The sequence below is a fragment of the Trichechus manatus genome, unplaced genomic scaffold, assembly GCF_000243295.1.
Source record: "Trichechus manatus latirostris isolate Lorelei unplaced genomic scaffold, TriManLat1.0 scaffold00082, whole genome shotgun sequence".
Taxonomy (NCBI): domain Eukaryota; kingdom Metazoa; phylum Chordata; class Mammalia; order Sirenia; family Trichechidae; genus Trichechus; species Trichechus manatus.
The window spans coordinates 3988648-4012817 of record NW_004444018.1 but is presented as its reverse complement, the minus strand read 5'-3'; the positions used below and the strand labels follow the sequence as shown (position 1 = coordinate 4012817).

General features: G+C 38.9%; 1 protein-coding gene across 1 annotated transcript in view; it reads left to right on the top strand.

The window, feature by feature from the left end:
* Nucleotides 1–24170, top strand: part of GKAP1 (G kinase anchoring protein 1) — a 131004-nt gene that overhangs the window by 7155 nt on the left and 99679 nt on the right. The window contains exons 3-4 of the mRNA XM_004381300.1: nt 15418–15676; nt 17712–17855. Coding sequence (XP_004381357.1) covers nt 15458–15676; nt 17712–17855 — 363 coding nt within the window. The 5' untranslated portion in view covers nt 15418–15457. The remainder of the gene's footprint in view (nt 1–15417; nt 15677–17711; nt 17856–24170) is intronic.

The following is a 24170-nucleotide window of genomic DNA, read 5'->3' as shown; positions in this document are numbered from 1 at the left end:
AGTCTAGTTGGTTTATAGTGTCATTCAGGTCCTCTGTTTCCTTGTTGATCTTCTTTGTAGATGTTTTGTCCAATATTGAAAGTGGTGTATTGAAATCTTATTATTGTAGTATGTTCTGTTTTTTCCTTCAATGCTATCAGTGTCTGATGTATATATTTAGGTGCCCCAATGTTGAGTGCATATATATTTATGATTGGTAAATCTTCTTGATTAATTGACCCTTTTATCACTATATAACATTCATCTTTATGTCTTCTGACAGATTTTGTTTTAAAGTCTACTTTTTCTGATACTAAAACTGTCACCCGAGCTCTCTTTTGATTATTATTTGCATGAAATATTTTTTCCATCCTTTTAGTTTCAACCTGTTTGTGTTGTTGGTTTAAGGTGTGTCTCTTATAAACAGCATATAGGTAGATCATGTTGCTTTATCCATTCTGCCACTTTGTCTTTTGATTGTAGCATTTAGTCCATTTACATTCTTTACATTCAGTGTAATTACTGGTAAGAAGTGACTCCTGCCATTTTGTTATTTGTTTTTGTATGTCTTAAGCCTTCTTTTTCTTTGTCCTTTAGTACTACATGCTTTTGTGTTTTGTTGGTTTATTGTAGTGAGCCTTTTTGTTCCCTTCTCCTTTCCTTTTGTGTATGTTTTTAATATATTTTCTTAGTGGTTACCATGAATATTACATTTAAGAGCTTGTATTAATAACATTCTAGGGTAAGTTGGTAGAAACTTAACTTTAGTAACATGAGAAATTCCATATCTATACCATTCCTCTCCTACCTTTTGTTGTTATCCTTAACTGTATCTGTATATTTTGTGTGCAGTATAACATAACTTTATCCTTGCCTTTTATGTATTTGTTATTTAAAAAAACTTGAAGGACAAAACATTTAGAATTATCAAGCATGAATACCTTATTACTAGCCCTTATACTTGCCCATGTATTTCCCTTTGTTAGGGATCTTTCTTTTTTATGTATAGCTTTGAATTACTTTCTGGTGTTTTTTGCTTTTCATCTACAGAACTCCCATTAGTATTTTTTTGTAGGACTGGTCTGGTGGATATGAACTCTCTCAGCTTCTGTTCGTCTGGGAATGTTTTAATTTCATCCTCATTCTTGAAGGTAGTTTCAGTAGGTATAATATTCTTGGTTGAGTTTTTTTCTTTCAGCACTTTAAATATATCATTCCATTGTCTTCTGGCCTCCAATGTTTCTGAGGAAAAATTGGCACTTAATCTTATTGGGGATACTTTGTATGTGACTATTTGCTTCCTTCTCACTGCTTTCAGGATTCTCTCTTTATCTTTAATTTTTGAGAGCCTAGCTATGATGATGTGGAAACCTTGGTGGCGTAGTGGTTAAGAGCTATGTCTGCTAACCAAAAGGTCGGCAGTTCAAATTCACCAGGCACCCCTTGGAAACTATATGGGGCAGTTTTACTCTGACCTGTAGGGTTGCTATGAGTCAGAATCAGCTCGACAGCAGTGGGTTTTTTTTTTTTTTTAAACTATGATAGGTCTTGGTGTAGATCATTTTGGGTTTATCCTGCTTGGGATTCTTCGAGTTTCTTGGGTTTGTAGATTCATGTCCTTCCTTAAATTAGGGGAATTTTCTGTCATTATTTTTTCAAGTATTCTTCATGTCCCTTTCTTTCATCTTCTTCTGGAATTCCCATGATGTGTATATTAGGTCTCTTGTTGTTGTCCCGTAATGCCATTAAACTCAGCTCAGCCTTCTTGAGCCTTCATTCTTGTTACTGTTCAGTGCCTGTAATTTTAACTATCTATCCTCTTATTCACTTATTCTTTCCTCTGCCAGACTAAATCTGTTGATAAGTCCTTCTGTTGTGTTTCTCATTTCAGTTATTTTCCCTTTCAGTTGTAATCTCTTTTTTTAGATCCTCATTTTGTTTGTGCATTGTTTTATTTACTTTTTTTAGCTCTTTGTGTTTTCCCTTAGTTGTTTAATGTTTAATGTTGTTGTATTATAGTCTTCCTTTTTTTTTTTTTTTATCATTTAGCCATCCCTAGATGCACTTTCACTCCCTTTGTCATGTTCATTTGGATGCGCCACTGTTTCTCTGTTCTTTGTGTGTCTTGTGATTTTTTTTTGTTGGGGCATTGGAATTTTTTTTTTATTGTACTTCAGGTGAAGGCTTACAGAACAAAAGTCATGAAACAGAAGTACACATGTTATTTTATGACATTGATTAACAACCCCACAACATATCAACCCTCTAACTTCTCAATCTCTTTTTTTTTTTTTTTTGGTGAAAATACACATAGCCAAAGATAGTACATTTCAAAAATTTCTACATGCACAGTTCAGTGACATTGACTACACTCTGCCAGTTGTGCTGCTATTCTCACTTAAGATGAAGGCTTACAGAACAAAATAGTTTTTCATTTAACAGTTACTACAAATGTTGCCCTATAACAATGGTTAACAATCTCACAACACATCAACAATATCCTTACTCAACCTTGGGTTCCCTATCACCAGCTTCCTTGTCCCCTTCTGCTTTCTGGCCCTTGTCACTGGACTCCTGTACCTCGTTAGTCTCATTTGGTTTTACGGGGTTGTCCACTCCCAGACTGAACAGTGAACCTCAGAGGTAACTTCACCACTGAGCTAAAAGGGTTTCTGGGGGCCATACTCTCGGGGTTTCTCCAGTCTCCTTTAGGCCAGTAAATCTGGTCTTTTTTTTGAGAGTTAGAATTATGCTGTACATCCTTCTCCAGCTCTGTCCAGAACCCTCTGTTGTGATCCTGGTCAGAGCAGTCAGTGGTGGTAGCCGGGCATCGTCTAGCTGTACTGGTCTCAGTCCGGTGGAGGCCTTGGTAGCTGTGGACAATTAGTCCTTCGGACTAATCTTTTCCTTGTATCCTGTTCTCTTCATTCTCCTTTGCTCCCGAACGGATGAGACCAGTGGAGTATCTTAGATAGCTGCTCACAGGCTTTTAAGATGGGGCATTGGAATTTTCGAGGGTGTTAACTTTCTCAGTTTTCCCCAGTATTTGATGTTTTTGCCTGCACTGCTTTCTGCTAGAAAACTCTTAGGGGGGTAGAGCCTTCGGCTTCTGCTTACAGTTTCTTCTCCCTGTCTGTGATAGCTCCTTCTCCTTCCCTGGTTTGATTGGGATTCAAAAGTTCCAGATCTCGTTTATCAACTTTCAGTCTTTCCCCAGAACACCATAGAACATCCCATGGTCAGTCTGTCCACCAGCAGGTTCTGCTACTCAGGCAAAATATTTTGTACTAATCAGTCTGTACCAGGAAGCACAGGGTCCCTGCTCTCCAGTTATTACTCCTTTCCCTTCTCTGTTTTCACGACCACATTTTTTGTTGGAAACCCCACATCCAGGGAGCCCCCTTCAGGGCTGGGTCTTACCACCTGGTTTTGCCCAAGGTTTCCTTCCTTGCTCTGTGGGGGCTGCTTATATCTGAGCTGGCATTCAGGGGAAACACAGATAGACTTTCTTCCGTTTCAGGAGGAACTCTGAGAGATCTGCCTTGTTGATTTCAGATTTCCAGTGTCTCTGTGGTATTTAGGGAAGCAGTATCCACTTAAGTAACCTACCTCCTGACTCTGCTGTAGGAGACCTTCTGCAGGAGTTTGTATCAGTCCAGCAGCCAACAGTTACTGGTTGGAGGAGGGGTGTTCACATTCTGAATGAACCCCAGGGAGGTCTGCCTTGTTGCCCTGTAGTGTGTTGGCTATGGGTCTAGCCTCCACTCAAGGTGCCTGCTTCCTAGCACATAGCAGACTCAGCAGTCCTCAGTGCTGACTGTAAGAGGGAGCTGACAGATACAGATTGATCCCCAGGGAGGTCTTCCTGTTGATTTCAGAGGCCTGAGCTATAGGGTGCACAGGGAGGCAGGTAGAGTACTGATCATGGGCGCAGACTCAACTGTGGTGACCTTCTGTAGTGGTTTGCAACAGCCTGGAAACCAATAATTACCAGGTGCAGGGTGTATCACACTCTGGTCAGATCCCCATGGAGGTCTGCCTTATTGCTGTCAGAATCCCTTTGGTAGATTGTTGGCCGTGAGTGTAGCCTCCCCTCAAGACTTCTGCTTCCTAACACACAGCAGCCTCAGTCAGCAGTCCTCAGCACCAGCTGGAGGTGAGGGCAGACTAACCCTAATTGACCCCCAGGAAGGTTTGTCCTGTTGGTTTCAGAGGCCAGAGGTGTGGGGTGTGAAGGAAGGCAGGTAGTGTGCTGACTACTCCACTGCAAGGCCTTTCTGTAGCAATTTATATCAGGTGTCTTAGTTATCTAGTGCTGCTATACAGAAATACCATAAGTGGATGGCTTTAACAAAGAGAAATTTATTCTGTCACAGTTTAGAAGGCTAGAAGTTCGTATTCAGGGTGCCAGCTCCAGGGGAAGGCTTTCTCTTTCTGTCAGCTCTGGGGGAAGGTCTTTGTCATCAATCGTCTCCTGGTCTAGGAGCTTCTCAGCACAGGGATCCCAGGTCCAATAGACGTGCTTTGTTGGTGGTAGGGGATTCCTCTCCTCTCTGCTCAATTCTCTCTTTTGCATTTCAAAAGAGATTGACTCAACATGCAGCCTAATCCTGTAGATTGAGTCCTGCCTCATTAACAAACTGCCTGTAATCCTGCTCCATTAACATCATAGAGGTAGGATTTACAACACATAGGAAAATCACATCAGGACAACCAAACAATATTAAGAATCATTGCCTAGCCACGTTGACATACATTTTAGGGGGACACAATTCAATCCATAACATCAGGCTTGCTGATGACACTGTCTTGGTGGAGGAGGGGCTGTCATGTTCCAAATGGACCTCCAGGGAGGTCTGTCTTGTTGCTATCAGAGCCCCACCACCCCCCGAACTATGTTGGCTGTATGTGTAACCTCCACTAAAGATGCCTGCTTCTTAGCACATAGCAGCCTCAGTCAGCAGTCCTTAGCACTGACGGAAACGGGGAGTAGACAGATCAGAACTGACTCCCCAGGAGGTCTGTCCTGTTGGTTTCAGAGGCCTGAGCTATGGCCTGCACAGGAAGGCAGGTAGAGTGTTGAGTATGAGAGCGGACTCCACTGCATAGGCCTTCTATAGCAATTTGCAGTAGGCTTGCCTTGCAGCCAGCAGTGGGTGGGGAGGTGCTGGCCCACTCCAGATGGAACCTGTGGAGATCTCCCTTTTTGATTTTAGGGCCGAAGCTTAGGGTCCTGTCCCTTTGTACAGGCAGGGGCAGTGGTCGTTAGGGAAGCAGGCTGTTTTTCTGGGGCCACTGCCACAGCACAGCAGCTGGTGGCCCATGTCGCTGGGGAGGGGCAGGGGCGGTGGGAGAAGCAATTTTCATGCCTTATGCGACTCCTTGGTTTGTTGATTCTTGCCTGTCTGCAGTTCCCCACTCCTTTCCTCTGCTCCCCAATTCAGAGTCCCTCAAAACCAAGCACCGTTGCCGTGTTGTATTTGTGGGGGAGGATCTGAACAGTGGTTTGTTTATGCCTCCATCTTCCCAGAATTCTCTCCTAATTCTTTTTCTTTTTTATTGTTGCACTTTAAGTGAAAGTTTACAATTCAAGTTAGTGTCTCATACAAAAATATATACATAATTGTTTTGTGACCCTACTTGCTCTCCCTATACTGTGACAGCATACTCTTGCTTTCCACCCTGGTTTTCCCGTGTCCATTGCTGTAGAGGAAAAACATCATAAAGTTTAGTAAAGCAAAAAGAAAGTGCTATTCGGAATACATTCAGAAGGACAAAAGTGGGAAGCGGACAAGCATGCTGCCAGAGCTAGAGTGTCTGCCCTAATCTGAGGAAGGTTACAGTATCATCAGTATATATCAACATCACAAAATGGGTAGAATCATTGAAAGCGTCATCTTGTCACAGATTAGCTACAAATTGTGATCTTACATTTTGTTTTTTTCTTTATTTTAATTTATTTTTTTAATTGTTGTAATTAAGTGAAGTTTACATTTCAAGTTAGTCTCCCATACAAAATTTTTTTTTACATGCATTGTTATGAGACCCTAATTGCTCACCCCATTCTGCAGCAGCACACTCCTCCTTTCCGCCCCTGATTCTCCCATGACCATTCAACCAGCTCCTAACTCTCTCTGCCTTCCTGTCTCACCTCTGGACAGAAGCTGCCCCTTGGTCTCTTGTATCTACTTGACTAAGAGGCACACTCTTCACGAGTATCACTTTATGTCCCACAGTGCAGTCCGATCCCTCCCTGAAGAGTTGGTTTCAGAAATTGTTTTAGTTCTGGGCTGATAGAGAGTCCAGGGGCCATGCTTTCTGGGGTGCCTCCAGTCTCAGTCAGACCATTAAGTCTGGTCTTCTTACTAGAATTTGAGTTCTGCACCCCATCCTTCTACTGCTTCATCAGGGACCCTCTGTTGTGTTCCCTGTCAGGATGTTCATTGGTGGTAGCTGGGCACCATCTAGTTCTTCTGGTCTCAGGCTGATGAAGTCTCTGATTTATGTGGCTCTTTCTGTCTCTTGGGCCGATACTTTCCTTGTGTGTTTGGTGTTCTCCGTTCTTCTTTACTGCAAGTGGTTGGGACCAGTTGATGCATCTTAGATGGTGATCTTACATTTTGAATCATCTTTCTTAGCAGTCATTGGTACAGGTTTCAGTTACAAAAGTCAGGAGGGTCTTCATTGGTCCAACAAATTTCTATTCACTAAATGCTAATAGAAAAAGACAAAAAGTGGGAAGTCTTTTGTGTTAGGTTTGATTGCCCTTTTGTGAAAACTTCCTTAAGATAATTTCTGAGATTGACCCATCTATTGTCTATAGCAGGGCCCAGTTGATGTGTCTTTGTGAGTCTGTGAGGGCTCAGCCCCAGCTGGGTCACATTTCTCCATGCTCAAGGTCAGAGAATAATGATTCCAAATACTATTTTCTAAATCACCATTCAACCAGCTCCTGACCCTCTCTGCCTTCTCATCTCGCCTCTAGATGAGAGCTGCTCATTTAATCTCATGTATTTTCTTGAGGTAAGAAGCATGCTCTTCACAAGTATTATTTTATGTCTCCTAATTATTTATAATCAACTCTTTAAGACCAAATATGTTTTCCTAAACAAAACTAGTTGTATTGATGATCAGTTAGTAGAATGCATTTATCATAATGGAACATTTTTGAAATAATTTTGTGGATTAATTGTTTTTAATGTGTATTTGCATTATGCAAATTATAGGTTATCTGTAGTGCACTTTACACTTCGTGTGGCTGTTCATCCTACTTCTAGAGCACATCTTTAAATGCATAAATCCTGTGGACTTGGGGAGTGTTAACGTTTTAAAAAACACTAAATTCAATACATTTATCTTCTGTGGTATTTATCAGGGACAGAAAGATTTGCCCTTCAGGATCTTGAAATCAGGATTGCAGGTGCCTCGGTACAACAATAAACACATAGTTTTAATGGAGTCATTCAATAATAGAAGTTAATATAAAACACAGAAATATTACAGAGAAGAGAATGATTAATAGAGGGGCAGGTCCAAGAAAGCTTCACAGAGATGCCGTCACCTGAGCAGGATTTTGAGGAATGAATAGAAGCTTTAAATGGAAGAGACGGAGGGCATTCTAGGCAAAGGGAACAGCGTAAAGATACAAACAAGTAAAACTAATTGTGTGTTCAGGAAATTCTAAGTAGTTTCGTTTTGCCTGGGGTACAAAACCTGAGCAAGCAGAGTCGCTATAGAAAGTCCGAACATGTGCTATCATGTTGTATAAGACAGATGGCTTTTTGGGTATTGAGTGTGTAGATAATGGAGACTTGACTTTAATGTTGACTTTGCTATGATCTCAAGCATAGAGGAATTAATAGTTTTACTAATGGTAGTTGTTAACTTATAGAGTACATTTATACACACAACACACACAACACACACACAACACACACACACACACACACACACACACACACACACACACACACACACTGAGCTGTCTCCATATTTGTATTTGAGAACTTTTTTGTGTTTCTTTTGCATTTTGAGCTGAAACATTTCTGTGTTTTAATTATGAATTTTCTTTTGCCTTTCTTCAGCTACTTGCATTAGCCTTTATTTTTAAAAGTAAACTCAAAGGAATGAGGGGGAAAATACAAAATAATCATTAGATTTCTGTTTGTATAGGCTAAAAACCAGATTTATGTGGTAATATCTGGTTAAAGCAATCGACTGCTAACTGAAAAGTTGATGGTTTGAAACCACCAGTGGCTCCACAGGAGAGAGAGATGACTGTCTGCTTCCGTAGAGATTTACGGCCTTGGAAACCCTGTGGGGTCACTATGAGTCGGAATTGACTTGATGGCAGTGGGTTTAGTAATATCTAAGGAGCCCTGGTGGTGAAGTAGTTAAAGCACTTGGCTGCTAACCGAAAGTTCAGTGGTTGGAACCCACCAGCTGCTCCACAGGAGAAAGATGTGGCAGTCTGCTTCTGTAAAGATTGTAGCCTTGGAAATCCTATGGGGCAGTTCTATTTTGTCTTACAGGGTTGCTGTGAGTTGGAATCTACTCAGTGGCAATGGTTTTTGGGTTTAGTAAAACTAAATATCTGTTTAATATACAGCGTTAGCCACCATTTTCATCGTCAGCGTACATAGCTTAGTGGATGCACACTATACTTTTGGATCATATGCCTTACATTTGTCTGCATTTCATGATATGTGAACATGTAAAAATTTAAGTGCATATAAATGTCTGAGTATGTATTTGGATTTTAAAGACCATATGTATTTGAAAGGGAAAATAGGAGAGAGAGAAGAGCTGTATTTGAATCTATTTATCCTAATAGCCCTTGGATATGACTGTAGATGGAGATGCAGAAGTTCAGGCACAAGACGGTGGGTGTACAAGCCCTAGACATGCTTTGAAATAGTATCTTTAAAAATCCTGATGTCTTCATGGTCTGGTTATTTTTCCTTTCCCTTTTTCTCTTGAAGTTTTGTTTTGTTTTTTAAAGTTAATGATTTTCTGGATTGTATAACATGACTGCCTTTTTGTAAATTCTCGAAAATTAGTTAATGAAGGTAATGTTTTCTTAAAAGCAGGCAACAAAAGCAGTCTCTGATGTGGCTCTCTGTCATCTGTGACTTGACTTTTGCATTACTAACATAAAGGACCAGAGGCATCTCATTGTCAATTCTCACCTGTAATTACCCTTTCTAAGCTTTGACACAGTGCAGAAAAATCAGTATTGCACTGATTACATTATGTTTAATTTTTGCAATTTGGGTGTAGATGAGAATTTTCCCTTTTCAAGATGAGATTTTTTTTCCTTACAGAAGTAATATGGTCATTGTAGAACATTTGGGGAAATAGTGAAAACTTTAAAAACAAAAATAAACATTATGGGTAATCTCATGTACTTCTTTTTGGTATGCATATAAATAATACACAGATTTGCAAATTGAGGATTATATGTTATATAAAGTTTTAAACTCTCTTTTCATTTAAAATTTACGTTTCCTCTCTTCTCCGCTTCTGAAATACTGATTAGTGTATCTTTTGGTATGGTATGTAGATTTCTCCCATGGCTGTTGAGGTCAATGGTGTGTTGGCTACTTATCACCTTCTTTAAAAGGTACAGCGTGTAGCACAAATGATTGAACCCCTCCAGTTGTCCCATCTCCTTACCCCCTCAGCTGCAGACTGAGTAGAGCTATTTTTTGTCTTTAATATTTACTATTATGTAAAAATTTAGTGCATGTGGCTGCTGCTATTCTGTTCTCCATTTTGCTCCCTACCCAAACAAGGAGTCCTTATAAGTGAGCATATCCTGCTTCCCATTCTGCTCCTTCATAAGTTAAAGTATTTTAACACATGGGCTGCTGAGGTGATACAGCATAGCTTTCCCAGAAAATAATTATTTTGTCTTTTGTTTATCACTGGTTCTTTTTTCAATTATCATTATTTGTTCTAAATGCTTTCTTTTGACTTTGTCTCTCTGTCTTTTTTATTCTTTTTACTCATTCAAGAAACATTTCTTGATTATCTGCTGTGTACCCACTATTTAAGAATAAGACATAGTCTCTACTGCCTAAAGGTGCTTACAGTCTAATGGATTTGTGTGATTCTTGGGTTTCCGGTAGATCATTGTGTTCCTTCTGCAGTATGTTAGGTGTTAATCTTTAGGTCTTTGACTCTTCAGTGGCTGACTCCTCACCCATTACTTCTCAGTGCCTACACACTTTTTTCCTTTTACTTCAAAGGTTAAAAAGCCTCAGCTTCTAGAAGGATCAGATGTTGAATTGGTTTAAGTTTTTTTTTGCTACATCAAAACACTTCTTTTGCAGTAGAGTCAGATGTGCTTAGTAGTCACATTTTTAAATAGCATCTCAGTTATCCTATAGCAACACTATACGACAGGGTAGAGCTGTCCCCTAGGGTTTCCAAGGAGTGGCTGGTGGATTCGAACTGCCAACCTTTTGGTTAACAGAAGAGCTCTTAACCACTGTGCCACCAGGGCTCCCTTAATATCTCAAGACATATTTCAGTCTAATAATAATAGTAAGAATTCCAGTAGATGCTTATATTCTAGTACTTATTCTGTACTGGCTGCTGTTCTGAGCACTTTACGTATATTAACTTATTTAATCTTTATACCATCTCAGGGAGATAGGCACGCTTACCTCTCTTCACTGATCAGGGTTTCACAGTCAATAGCAAGTTGGATTTGACCGGGTATTCTGATAGCGGGTTGTCCCTCTTGTGCGGGTGTTCTGCATTACTGGCATAAAGGACCAGAGGCATCTCATTGTCATGACACTGGGCGTGATCTAGAAGTGTCTGTATTGAGCTGCAATACAGACACTTATTACAATATAGAAAAAGATGTGTTACATGTTGTTTATAGTATATGATTAGGATAAGTAAAACAAAACACAAAGTATTAGGAAAGATGTTAAATGTTGAATCTGTATAAAACTTCAAAATCTTTTCAGGGTTTCTAATGAGAAAATTATGCTTCTTTTGTAAGTTTTATTTATGAAATAGGAGTATACAATTCCTGATCCAGACTTTTAAATGATGATTTCTTCAAATTGAGTCCCCATTGAAATGTTTGTATGAGTAGATATAAAAACACTTAACCATTTTTGTTGTATAACCATTTAATAATTCACAGCAGTTAAAATTATTTTTAAAGAATCTAAAAGCTCTTTTTATCGAAAATGTGATAATGAAATTTCATGATACAATGAAAGGATTTCAAATCCAATTGGACTTTTTAAGTCCAAGTGTTTTAAAATAGTGGTGAAGCTCTAATTTGCAAAAAGCATATATATTGTTTGATCTGTCACCCTGCAGCTGGATTTTATACCCCTGAAAGAGCATGTCATAATAACGATCATGAGGATGGCACAGGACTGGGCAGTGTTTTGTTCTGTTGTACATAGGATCACTATGAATCAGAACCAACTCAACGGTACCTAACAACAGCAAAAGGGCATGTCACTGGCAAAGGGGGAGAAATATTTGCTATATGTGAATATGGAGATTTAGGCCATTGCTTTGACCCTTGCTCAATAGGAGACTCCTGACCTGCTGTCCCTTATACTGCATGCTTTGCTCTTGGGGCACCTGGAGCACACTCTTCCAGCAGTTCCATGGGTCTATCTACTGTGATGGGCAGCAGTACATTCTGCAGCTGGCTGATGAAGTAGATTTCCAGGGGGTAGAGCACTTCTCTTGTCACAGCTGACACTTAACTGCAGAGCAGCGTGTGCTGGAACTACTCTCAGGAGCACTAGATGAGTTTGCTTGCATCAGGAGGTGAGTTCCCAGAGGCTCTGACTTCTCTAGGGTTCTCCAGGGTTGCTTTAAGGCCTTGGGAATCTTCACCTGGGAATACACTGGTAAGGAAGCTTTGCTCTATGCCACAAAGAGAAAATCTCTCTAAGCTCCAGAGAGATGTTTTAGAACAGACATTTATGAACATTTAACTCATGTAGGACAATCCAAATGTGATTTTCACAGTTTTGATATCAGTACTAGAGGGGAAAAGAAATTTTTTGTGTAAGGTATCAGTCATGATAAGGTTAAGTTATACTATGGTAACAAGCTGAAAATCTCAACAGCTTAAAGCAGCAAAGTTGATATTTTGTTCAAGCTGTGTGTCTGTCACAGGTTGGTAAGGGGGCTTTGTTCATTGTAGTTTCAGACTCCATGTCAACATAGGCTTCCACAGTTGTAGAATCCGGGAATCGAGAACATGGCTAACCATGTGCTGGCTCTTACGGCTTTTTAAAGCTCTTATTTTACTGGCCAAAGCAAGTCGAATAATCATGCCTACCTTCAACAGGGGAGTGATAGATACTTCTCCTTCAGGGAGGGGCAGTAAATATTTGTGAACAGTAATACAACTATCATGTGCAATTTATACTCCCAACAGTTAAGAAATTATTATACTGATACTTGTATCTAAAGTACTCAAAGCAACTAAAATTTTACCTAGGATTGTAACAATGACTTGCTGAAGTTGAAGCAGAATTAATGTTTTCCATAATGTTTTTGAGTGTAGAATTTCCTTTTAATTTTGTGATGTTTAAAAAAATTTTACTTACTTTTGTCGTTGAGAATATGCACTGCAAAACATGCACCAGTTTTACAGTTTCTACATTAACAATTTAGTGACATTGATTACGTTCTTTGAGTTGTGCAACCATTCTCGCCCTCCTTTTCTGAGCTGTTCCTCCCTCAGTAACATAAACTCACTGCCCCCTAAGGTTCCTAGCTAATCTTTTGAGTTGCTGTTGTCAGTTTGATCCCATGCAGATAGTTCTTAAAAGAGCATAATGCTGAAGGCAGACATTTCTCATTAGTTAAGCTAAACTGTTGTTTGGTTTTAAGAAGACATTGGATATTTTTGGTTTAAGTTTTAAAGATTATCTCAGGTCAGTAGTTTTGAGGGTTCATCCAGCCTCTGTGGTTCCAGAAAGTCTGGAGCTCATGAGAATTTGAAATTCTGTTCTGCCTTTTCCCCTTTTTGATCAGGATTCTTCTATAGAGTCTTTGTTCAAAAGGTTTAGTAATGCTGTCCTGACAGAGACTGGAGAAACCCTGAGAGTATGGCCCCTGGACACCCTTTTAGCTCAGTAATGAAGTCACTCCTGAGGTTCACCCTTCAGTCAAAAAGGCCCATAAAACAAAACGAGACTAAAGGGGCACAACAGCCCAGGGACGAGGACTAGAAAGCAGGAAGGGACAGGAAAGCTGGTAATAGGGAACCCAGGGTCAAGCAAGGTAGAGTGTTGACATGTTGTCGGGCAGGTAACCAGTGTCACAAAACAGTATGTGTACTAATTGTTTAATGAGAAGCTAGTTCTGTAAACCATCTAAAGTACAATAATTAAAAAAAAAAAAAAGTTCAATTATGATAGTCAGGCACCATCCTGTTCTAATTTTGTAATATTTTTTCTCTTGTGAAAACAACTTAAAGAAGCTTTAATTCTCATGCTTGCAGGAAAGATTTAAACCTAAAAATGTGTCATAATTTATCAGTGTGACGTTGTCTCTTTACATAGCGGTATTTTATTTGTTTTATGTATTTCTAGTCATAGGAGGAATGGGTTTTAACGTGGTATTATAATAAAAATACTTTGATATAATAGCTGCTAGATGATATCTTCAAGTATCAGCTCTTATTTTTCTTTTTCTTCATTGTTTAACAAAAAAATGGAAAAGTTTCCAAATATTTTTCTGGATGTTTAGGTTAAGATGGGAGATTGAATACATGCTTCTCATTTTTGTTCCTTCTTAAAAACACACTTAAACTATAGTGTATGGTTAGCTTTCATAATGGACCCCAATGGTCCTTGCCTTCTAATATTCATACTTTTACATACTCCCTCCCACACCAGATAGGGTGGACCTGTGTAACCAGTATGATATTGTGGAAATGACCATGGCTAGTTCAGATATGAGGAGCCCTCGTGGTACAGTGGCGAAAGTGCTTGGCCACTAATCAAAAGGTTGGTCATTCAAACCCATCAGCAGCTCTGTGGCAGAAAGATGTGGCGGTCTGCTCCTGTAAAGATTTACAACTTTGGAAATCCTATGGGGCAGTTCTACTCTGTATAGGATAGAACTGCCCCATAGTTCTACCCCTGTAGGGTCACTATGAGTCAGAATTGACTCGACAGCTGTGGTTTTGGTTTTTTTGGTTTAGTTCAGATATGAGCACTGTGACTTAAGAGATAGATGTGATAAAACTATAAAGAAAAACGAAGGATAAGTAACATAAAAGTGGTTTTCTCTGGAAGGAGGAATGTTATTGGGGAGACTCATACAGGGGTGTGATAATGGTCTATTAATCTTAGTTTGGGTACTTGAAGTGTTCGTTTTATATTTTAAACTAAATATTTTATTCAGTTTTTTGTGTACCTGATATATTTCAAAATAAAAATAATTAAACATTTATGAGTTGCACGATTTGTTAAGAAAATCTGTTTCTTCCGGAATTGAAAGAGTAGTCTTCTAGTAGTTGCCAGGCTTCTTACTTGCGCCTTGCAGAGGAAAGTTCAGCAAATCTGGGCTCAGGTTCTGACTGTGCCACTAACTTGCAGAATCACCTTAGGCAAATCACTTAACCCAGTCTAAGCCGTGGTTACGTCATTTGTAAAACTAAATGGTTTGATTTAGAAGTTATTAGAGGATCTTTAAGATACCTTCTAAGTCTAAAAGATTCTAAAAAAGCTGTCCGAGCACTAAATGAAATCACTCCCACCTGTGCTTGGAATGGTAGGGTGCACGGAGGTTAGTGAACTAAAAGATATGTGGAAAGTGCTCTTGAAGTTTCCTTTGGTTGAGGGAGCTTAAGTTCTCTATTTTGCTGTCTTTCTGTGATTTAGTAGCAGTCTCTAGACTCAGACTCAAGGTAACATTTTGTATATGATAAGAATGTTCTTTTTTACTCCTCTTTTTTCTGTCTTGGAAGTTGGAGGTAAACGTGGTTGGACGAAGGGTCTCTTTTCATGTGCACAGTGAAAAATGATATTCCTACTTAAGTATTGTTAGGATTTTTCACTGTAAACCATATTAATTTAGGGTACTCTCCATAAATATGTATATATTACAGAAGTATTTAAGGGAAAGAGAAAAATTACGAATTTCTGAAGACTATGTATGGAAAAACAAACACATTATATTGGTGATAGTCTTACAATAGTTATCTGTGAAATCTCAATTTATTTATTTTACATTGTGCAATTTTATGTTATTTACCTAAGTTGCAAAGTATGTTATTGCCAAAAAGTATGTTCATACCCAAGGGCTGTGAGTATGAATCTAAATGTTCTGGTGTCAGGAGAAATGTTTTATATATATGTGGCTGTTTTCGAATCTAGAACAGATTTTATTGAACATGCTTATTCATTCGCCCTCTCTTTCCCCTGCCCACAGATATTATTCTTGACAGAAGTATTTTAAAAGAAAAATCTTTATGATGGCCTCAGCAGTACTTAGTTCTGTTCCCACCACTGCTTCTCGTTTTGCTCTGCTACAAGTAGATAGTGGCAGTGGTTCTGATTCTGAGCCTGGAAAAGGCAAAGGTCGGAATACTGGAAAGTCTCAAGCTTTGGGAAGTAAATCAGCTACAAATGAGAAAAAGAGAGAGAAAAGAAGAAAAAAGAAGGAACAGCAACAGAGTGAAGCAAATGAGGTAACAATTATAATTATTTGTTAAATGTCTGCTTTCCCAGTAGACTGTTAAGTATCACAAGGACAGGTTCTATCTTGTTCACCCATGTATCCATAGTACCTGGTCCATAGGTACTCGTAAATATTATTAAAACGATTGAATGGGAATTTTTGTGTATTCAAAGTCAAATTTAATGAATATTTTAAAAAATCTTTTTTTTTTCCATGATGAAAGTTTACACGCTCATTCCAAAAAGTTTCTGAAAACTAGAGAGGTATTAAAAGGAAACAAGGGTCATTTATAGATCTACCTAAAGATATAACCAGTTAATATTTTGGTATGTGTTTTCTTTATATCTGCATAAGTATATTCAGTTATATGAATAAACTTATGCAGATATAAAGAAAACACATACCAAAATATTAAAAAGTATATTCATATTTAACAAAAATGAGATGACATACTAGACCATTTTACAACCTTTTTTTAATTAGCCATGAGCAGTTTCCCATAATAGTAAACAAAGATCTACATTATTTTAAATGAATAACCAAAAGAAAACCTGTTGGCATCAAGTCGATTCCAACTCATAGTGACCCTATAGGATAGACCAGAACTGCCCATTAGGTTTTCGAGGGAGCGACTGGTGGATTCAGACTGCCAACCTTTTGGTTAGCGGCTGAGCTCGTAACCATTGTTGCCACCCGGGCTCCATTTTAAATGAATACACAGTATTTAATTATATGGATGTATCATACTTTATTTGATGTATCATACTTTATTTAATTGAATCCTTGGTAAACATTTAGGTTGTTTCTCATTTTTTACTATTATGGAAAACTGTGATTAGCCTTGAGCATACATTTTTATGCATTTGATGGTCCATCCTTGGTGGCGCAGTGGTTAAAAGTGCTCAGCTGCTAACCAAATCGTTGGCAGTTTGAACCCACCAGCCACTCTGCAGGAGACGCTGTAGGGTAGTTGTATTCCAGCTTATAGGGTTGCTGTGTTAGTTACCTAAGTGCCACTGTAGCAGAAATAACCACAAGTGGGTGGCTTTAACAAATGTTTATTTTCTCACAGTTTAGGAGGCTAGAAGTCTGAATTCAGGGTCCCAGCTCTAGGGGAGGGCTTTCTGTCTCTGTCAGCTCTGGAGGAAGGTCCTTATCTCTTTGGGCTTATGCTTGTGGACAGTCTTCATGTGGCTTGGCGTCTCTCTTCTCCCATCTCTGCTTCTGGCTTGCTTGTTTAATCTCTTTTATATCTCAGTAGAGATTGACTCAAGACACACCCTACACTAATGCTGTCTCATTAACATAACAAAGACAACCCATTCCCAAGTGGGATCATAACCACAGGCATAGAGGTTAGGATTTACAACACTCCAGCTGCTGGTAGTGGTTTATATCTCATCACTCTCATCTTTCAGAACAATGTAGTGATTATCAGTCAAAATTGTTGCTCCTTATTTTCAAGCCTCTCAGTATTTTTCTGTTGTTTCAACTACTACGTTTCAGGTTATTCTTATTGTTGGCAGTAGATTGGCCAGTATGGTTTTAGTTCATTATGTTTTGTGTACTAGGGTCTGTATTTTTCAGGAGTAACAAAGCAGTTGCTAGAGTTGCTTAAAATTTTAAATTTGTACTTAAAATTTTAAATTTGTAAGTTATTAAACTTTAATCTTTTTGACTATATTGTTTTGCATTTTAAAATGTGCACTTATTTTTCTGTTTTCTATCCTATAAACTTCTTCCCTTTAGTCAAGAGAAATCATTAAAATGTTTGCATAATATAGTGTAATCTATTCTCACTTTATTAATCATTTCATCTGTTAATTCACCAACAGCATCTCAAATGCTGCAAAAATTAATATTCTACAAGGAATACAAAACAGACAAACACCAACTTCATTTCAGTTGTTTGAGTTAGCAAAAAGGTATTTGGAGTAGTATTTAGACATATAAAATATCATTTATTGGTTTTTTTAACTTAAAAAGTCATTATTATCACAGGAACGGCAAACTAAATTTAATATATTTTTTTGTTTGTTTTATAGCTTAGAAATCTTGCTTTTAAGAAAATTCCGCAGAAATCCTCCCATGCCGTTTGTAACACTCAGCATGAGCTTTCGTTGTCCAACCCAGTACAGAAGGATTCACGAGAAGAAAATTGGCAAGAGTGGAGACAAAGAGATGAGCAGGTACAGCTAAGTAAATAAAATTATTTTGATTTGTTTTTCAATGAATTTATCCATTTTTAAGATGGGAGTGCATGTGAACCCTTGTCATCACTATTCTACAGAGCAGTTTTCATTGGATTAAGGCACGTTTGCTGCTTTTAATAAGAGGTTCTGTTTTTTATCTACTAGGAAAGAAGATTGTACATTTATTATTTTTGTTAGTTTTGGAAATTCAAAGCAGTTATTTTGTAGGTTTTTAATTCATTTGCTCTTTTACAAATGAGGAAAAAATAACGAAGTTTAAAAGAAAAACAAAAACAAACCCATTGCCGTCGAGTCAATTCTGACTTATAGCAACCCTATAGGGTAGAGTAGAACTGCCCCATAGGATTTCCAAGGAGCAGCTGGTGATTGGAACTGCCAACTTTTTGGTTAGCAGCTGAGCTCTTAAACACTTTGCCACCAGGGCTCCATAGGGAGGGTAAAAACCCAAACCAAACCCATTGCTGTCGAGTTGATTCTGACTCCTAGCGACCCAGTAGGACAGAGTAAAACTGCCCCTCAGAGTTTCCAAGGAGTGCCTGGTGGATTCAAACTGCTGATCTTTTTGGTTAGCAGCTGTAGCACTTGGAAGGTAGAGGAACAGGATTAAATTATTTCAAGTAAAAAAGAAAAGACACACATTTGTGAGGCCAGAGGGCTCTTGTTAAAAATGCTCAGAAACAGTTTTGCTTAAAAAGAAAGACTTCCAAGCGGAAATTTTTCAGTCTTGATGTAACGTTAAAATAGTTTATGGCATTTGTTTGTTTCTTTAATGTATTTACATGATAACTTGTTCTTCTGTGCCTCTAATTAAATAAATAACATTAATAACAAGCAAATGAAATATATAATTTATTAAGAGGAATCAATTTTTTTTTTGACAGTATTCAGTAAAATAACATACTGAGCCTAGAATGTACTCTAGAAGACGCTGAATGTATAGCAATCGAACAGTTATTTATTTGCTTATGTATCAAAATATCAGTTGATCTGTCTGGAGTGAGTATTGTTCTGGCAGATGTTTCATCTGCTGGAGTGATTACCCCATCAGGCTTAGTTTACTAATTTTCAAAGAGTTGGACTATACTAAACTAAAAACTCATTGCTGTCGAGTCGATTCTGACTCATATAGCAACCCTATAGTACAGAGTAGAACTACCGCATCGGGTTTCCAAGGAGCGACTGGTGGATTTGAACTGCAGACCTTTTGAGTTCTTACCCACCACACTGCCAGGGCTCTGTACTAAACTATGCACTTAAAATAAAATAAACTATGCTAACTATAACTTTTTCTTAAGGATTTTGCAGTGTCTCAGGCTCACCATTATGTGAGTGCCAGCTATTACACTAGAGCCATACAGAAATCCAGGCACTGATAACATGGGTAAATCATTTTGTACTATTTCTAGGAGAGTTTGATTCGTTTCTTTTTTTCCTTCTACAGCATTTATTATGACAAATTCTTCCAGTTTGAAGTGATGTTGGTCTTTTACAAGTCTGAATTTTAAGATGATCTAGTTGTTTAGACAGTAATAGAATTTACTAGTATCTTTACTAGAGAGAATTTCTCCCAGTGACCCGGGCACTGGAAAACTAATGAAGAAAAACACTAAACTTTGCACCAAAGTAAATTTCATACAATATGGAAACTTGAGCACAGGTATCTGATTACCTTTCCTCCTGTCCTCAGTTATTGCTATCAGAATGACCAGATAATTATGAAAAGGGAATATGTGACTTAGCCCCGACCTATGTAAGGATGCCAACCAAGGTCTAGGAACTTTGAGGAATTTCTGCTAAGTATATTATTGATAGACCACTTAGGAAGTCATAGTGCCTCATTTGGAAGTACCACTCCCAGGAAAATAATCCAGGTTATAGGAAGTAGAGTAGCTCCTGGGATGATCACACTGAAGGGTAAGGAAGAGATAAGGGCAAACCTTGGAAGAGATGGACAGTATACCACTTGGAATCCACTTTGCTGTGTGGAATATTATATTCCTGTGGTGCAGTGGATCACTTTTGCATGGCCTTTCTCACTGTGGTCTTGTAACTCCCTCCAAATGATTGGGTGGAACTATACAGATAAGGTGCTTGTGGCCCACTAAGGGGATTGGACAGCCTGCTAATAATGCAGATAAGGTGCGTGGCACCTTTGAGGGGGTGGGACCATGCAAGTAAGGTGTATGAAACCCTAATGAGGGGATTGGTCAGTTTTGCCATCCCACTAGGCTTAAAATGAGCCATCTCAGAGGCAGGAAGGGGGTACCTCACTGCCACCAAGAAAGAAGAGGTAGGCGTGGAGCACATCCTTGGACCCAGAATCCTTGCGCCGAGAACCAGACCCAGGAGATAGAAGAAGAGAGATGTAACCCCGGAGACAGCAAGAAGCAGCGTTAGGGAAAGGGTGGCAGCAGAGGCAGCAGAACCAGGAGATTGGCAGGAGATGTTGCGGTGGGCTTCCTGGCCCATGGAGCGACGCAGTTACAGTGGGTGTGTTGACCCATGGAGCTAGAGAGCTGAGTACCTTCAGTTAGGAGGCTTCTTGGCAGAGTGGGGCACCTCCAGGCACTTGTTGGTGGAGCTAGGCTTGCCAGCTCACAGAGCAAGAGAGCTGAGTGCCTTTGGGTTGAGGCTTAGTGGCAGAGTGGGGTGCTTCAGGCACTTACTGGCAAAGCTAAAGAGCTTTGCAACACGTGCCCAAGCAGGCCAGAGGTTAGGCCAAGGGGCTGATAGCCAGAGACAGGCCTGCCTGTGGGCACAGCTGAGAATAGGCTGTCCTGATCAAAGAACTGTGTCCTGATCAAAGAACTGTATCCTGAGTCGTTTCTGAACCCGAGTTGTACTCTTTTACTTCCCTAATAAATCCCATAACTCTGAGTATGGTCTGTGAGTTCTGTGTGGCCATTGTAACAAATTATTGAACCCAGCAGAGAATCAGAGTACCATGGTATCAGAATTGGTAAAAAGGTTGGACAGTGGAATATGTCTGATCTCCGCCTTATAATAGTCAGCCTTGGGCTACTGATGCTGATGATGATTCTCTCCCTCGTGAAGTTAGAGGAGGTTAGAGACCCCTTACCACCCCATTTTTGCAGTTTCAGGTGGCTACGTTTTGAGGAACCAAGCAGTGACTAGAGTAGGCAGAAAGCCCACAGTATGGTGGGTGTTCTCCCTGGCAGCACAGGGAAACAGCAATATGAGAAAGTCCAGGTATGGAGGCTGACCCAGGCAAAAGGCTGGATATAGAAAGTTTGCCTGTTACTTGACAGGTTATGTCAAACATAAAGAGAAATTATGCTAAGATAAAGTTTCCTGTTCCTAAATCACCAGGTTGATAATATAAATTTACTTAACCTAAGCGTCAGCCTAAAATCTGAGAGCTGGCATTGAATAACAACCGGATGCATCCACTTCACCTACTTATAAGCAAACACGGGACCTTACTTGATCTCACGTTGTTGTTGTTCTGTGCCGTCAAGTTGGTTCCGACTCATAGTGACCCTACAGGACAGAGTAGAACTGCCCCATAGGGTTTCCAAGGAGCAGCTGGTAGATTTGAACTGCCAGCCTTTTGGTTAGTAGCAGAGCTCTTAATCACTGTGCCACTAGGGCTTCATATTAGCTGAAGAAATTTCTGCCACATAAAAGAACATCATAGTGTCCAGAGTAAAAGTAAACTGAAGAAAATAGGCAAAAGACGAGATTTGCTACAGGGAGCAGAAGTTAATTTTAGACAGAATCTACTTTGTGCTTTAGTAAAAATCAAGGGGCTAGAACATTTTGTAAAAGTCAGGGAGATAGTAATGTTATATATCAAGATGAAATTAGACAGTAGACTGAGATGGAAAAGTGGCTGAGAGACTGAAATTAAGAGGAAACTGGATGAGTTGAAAAAATAAGGAAATAAAATCATAGCAGAGTTTAAAAAATTTCATTAGAAGGACCAAAGAACAGAACATACCCTGAAGAAAATTGAGTCAGTTGTCTGAAGGAAAATTTGAGATAAATTTTGCAGATAAAATTGACATGATAGATATGGAACACCTAACTCAAATCCAGCAGAGGCATAATTCATGTTGCTGAAACAAATAGAACAGCGGCAGCTAGCAAAGATAATGTTGATAAAATTTTTCCTAACCTTAATACTTGAATCTGAGCTTGAAAGAATTGAAGCCAGCTTTAACTATTTTTAAAAGTTTTTAATTTTAGTAAGGAGTAAGAAAGTCATACTATAAACATATGCACAGAAGAAAACAGATTGCCTATATATATACACACACACACATAATACACACATATGTATATGTAGAGAGATAGGTAGATAGATAAGGATGGAGATTGAGATTGATTTACTTCAAAGGATTGGCTCACACAGTTGTGGGGCTAGCACGTCCAAATTCCACAGGTCAGGTGGTAGGCCAGAGACTTCTGCAGGTTTAAGTCCCAAGATCCATAGGTCAGGTGACAAGAAGAGTACAGGGTCAAGAGAAAGAGAGCTCTGCCAGAATATCCATTTATATTCTGGAGGCAGACCACACTGCTAAGGAAACTCCCCTTTTAACTGATTAACCTCATGGGAGGTGATTGATTACATTATGCTACACTACACTATGGAACAGCAGCCAGTCCAGTGTCTGGCCAAACAACTGACAATCATAGCCTACCCAATTTAACACATAAAACTAACCACCACAGAATCTAAGTCTAAATAAACAGCACAGCAATTGGAAAGTGGTGAGCATTGAAGCTAGTTCAGCATAGAATTAACTAGTGGTTGTACAGGTAGTTATTAAAGAGAACATAACCCATTTGAAGAATTGAGTCTGAAATGAAATCCCTGTCTATGAATACAAAAAATTAGGGGGAAGGGAGTAGGTCAGAGGAGTAAATAAATACTTTAAAAATTTTCATGTTGATAACATAGTTCAAAGTACAATTTTTTTAGATTTAAAGTTAACTACTTATACAAATGACTTTTGTAGAAGATAGAAAGCAAAGGAAATTGCAAGGAGGAATTTGAAACAAGTTATAGAAAAAGGTACTAGACAAATAATTCATTATATCAATAAATATAAATAGTTGGACTTATTCATTAAAAGACAAAGACCAGCTGGGGCAAACTCTCTGAACCACAGTTTGATCTTAATTGTAGTTTTTTGCTCAACATTAAAAACTATGATATATTGATCCTGAAAAGATAGCTTCAGGCTATGAGAGATACTGTATATTTTGCTGAGTTATGCTACCTAAGCTACCGGAAATTGTAGAGATGATATTTACTGCATTATTAGTGTCTTAAAAAATATTTATACCTCATTTTTCATTTCAAAAGCTTGTATCTATTCCAGCATACCTTATTGTGGAAAAATAGTCTTATATTCTGGCCATTTGTTTTCATAGATATATACACCTGTTATGGATTGAATTATGTCCCCCAGAAATATGTGTTATAAATCCTAACTTCTATGCCAGTGGGGAAATTCCAGAAGACTTCATTGTACCCATGAAGAACCTGTACATAGACAAAGAAGCAGTCCTTTGGACAGAACAGGGAAATACTGTGTGATTTAAAATTGGGAAGAGTGTGCATCAGGGTTGTATCCTTTCACCATACTTATTCATTGTGTATGGTGAGCAAATAATCTGGGAAGCTGGGCTATATGAAGAAGAGCACAGCATCAGAATTGGAGGAAGACTCATTAATAACCTGTGATATGCAGATGACACATCCTTGCTTACTGAAAGCAAAGAGGACTTGAAGCACTTACTGATGAAGATCAAACACTACAGGCTTCAGTATGGATTATACCTCAACATAAAGAAAACAAAAATCCTCACAACTGGACCAGTGAGCAACATTACGATAAATGGAGAAAAGATTGATGTTGTAAAGGATATCATTTTACTTGGATCCACAGTCATCGCCCATGGAAGCAGCAGTCAAGAAATCAAACAACATATTGCATTGGGCAAATCTGCTACTAAAGACCTCTTTAAAGTGTTAAAAAGCAAAGGTTTCACTTTAAGGACTAAGGTGTGCCTGACCCAAGCCGTGGTTTTTTCAGTTGTCTCATATATGTGGGAAAGCTAGACAGTGAATGAGGAAGACTAAAGAAGAATGCCTTTGAATTATAGTGTTGGTGAAGAATATTGAATATACCATTGACTGCCAGAAGGATGAACAAATCTGTCTTGGATGAAGTACAGCCAGAATGCTCCTTAGAAGGGAGTTCAGTGAGACTTCGTCTTGCTTACTTTGGACATGTTATCAGGAGGGACTAGTCCCTGGAG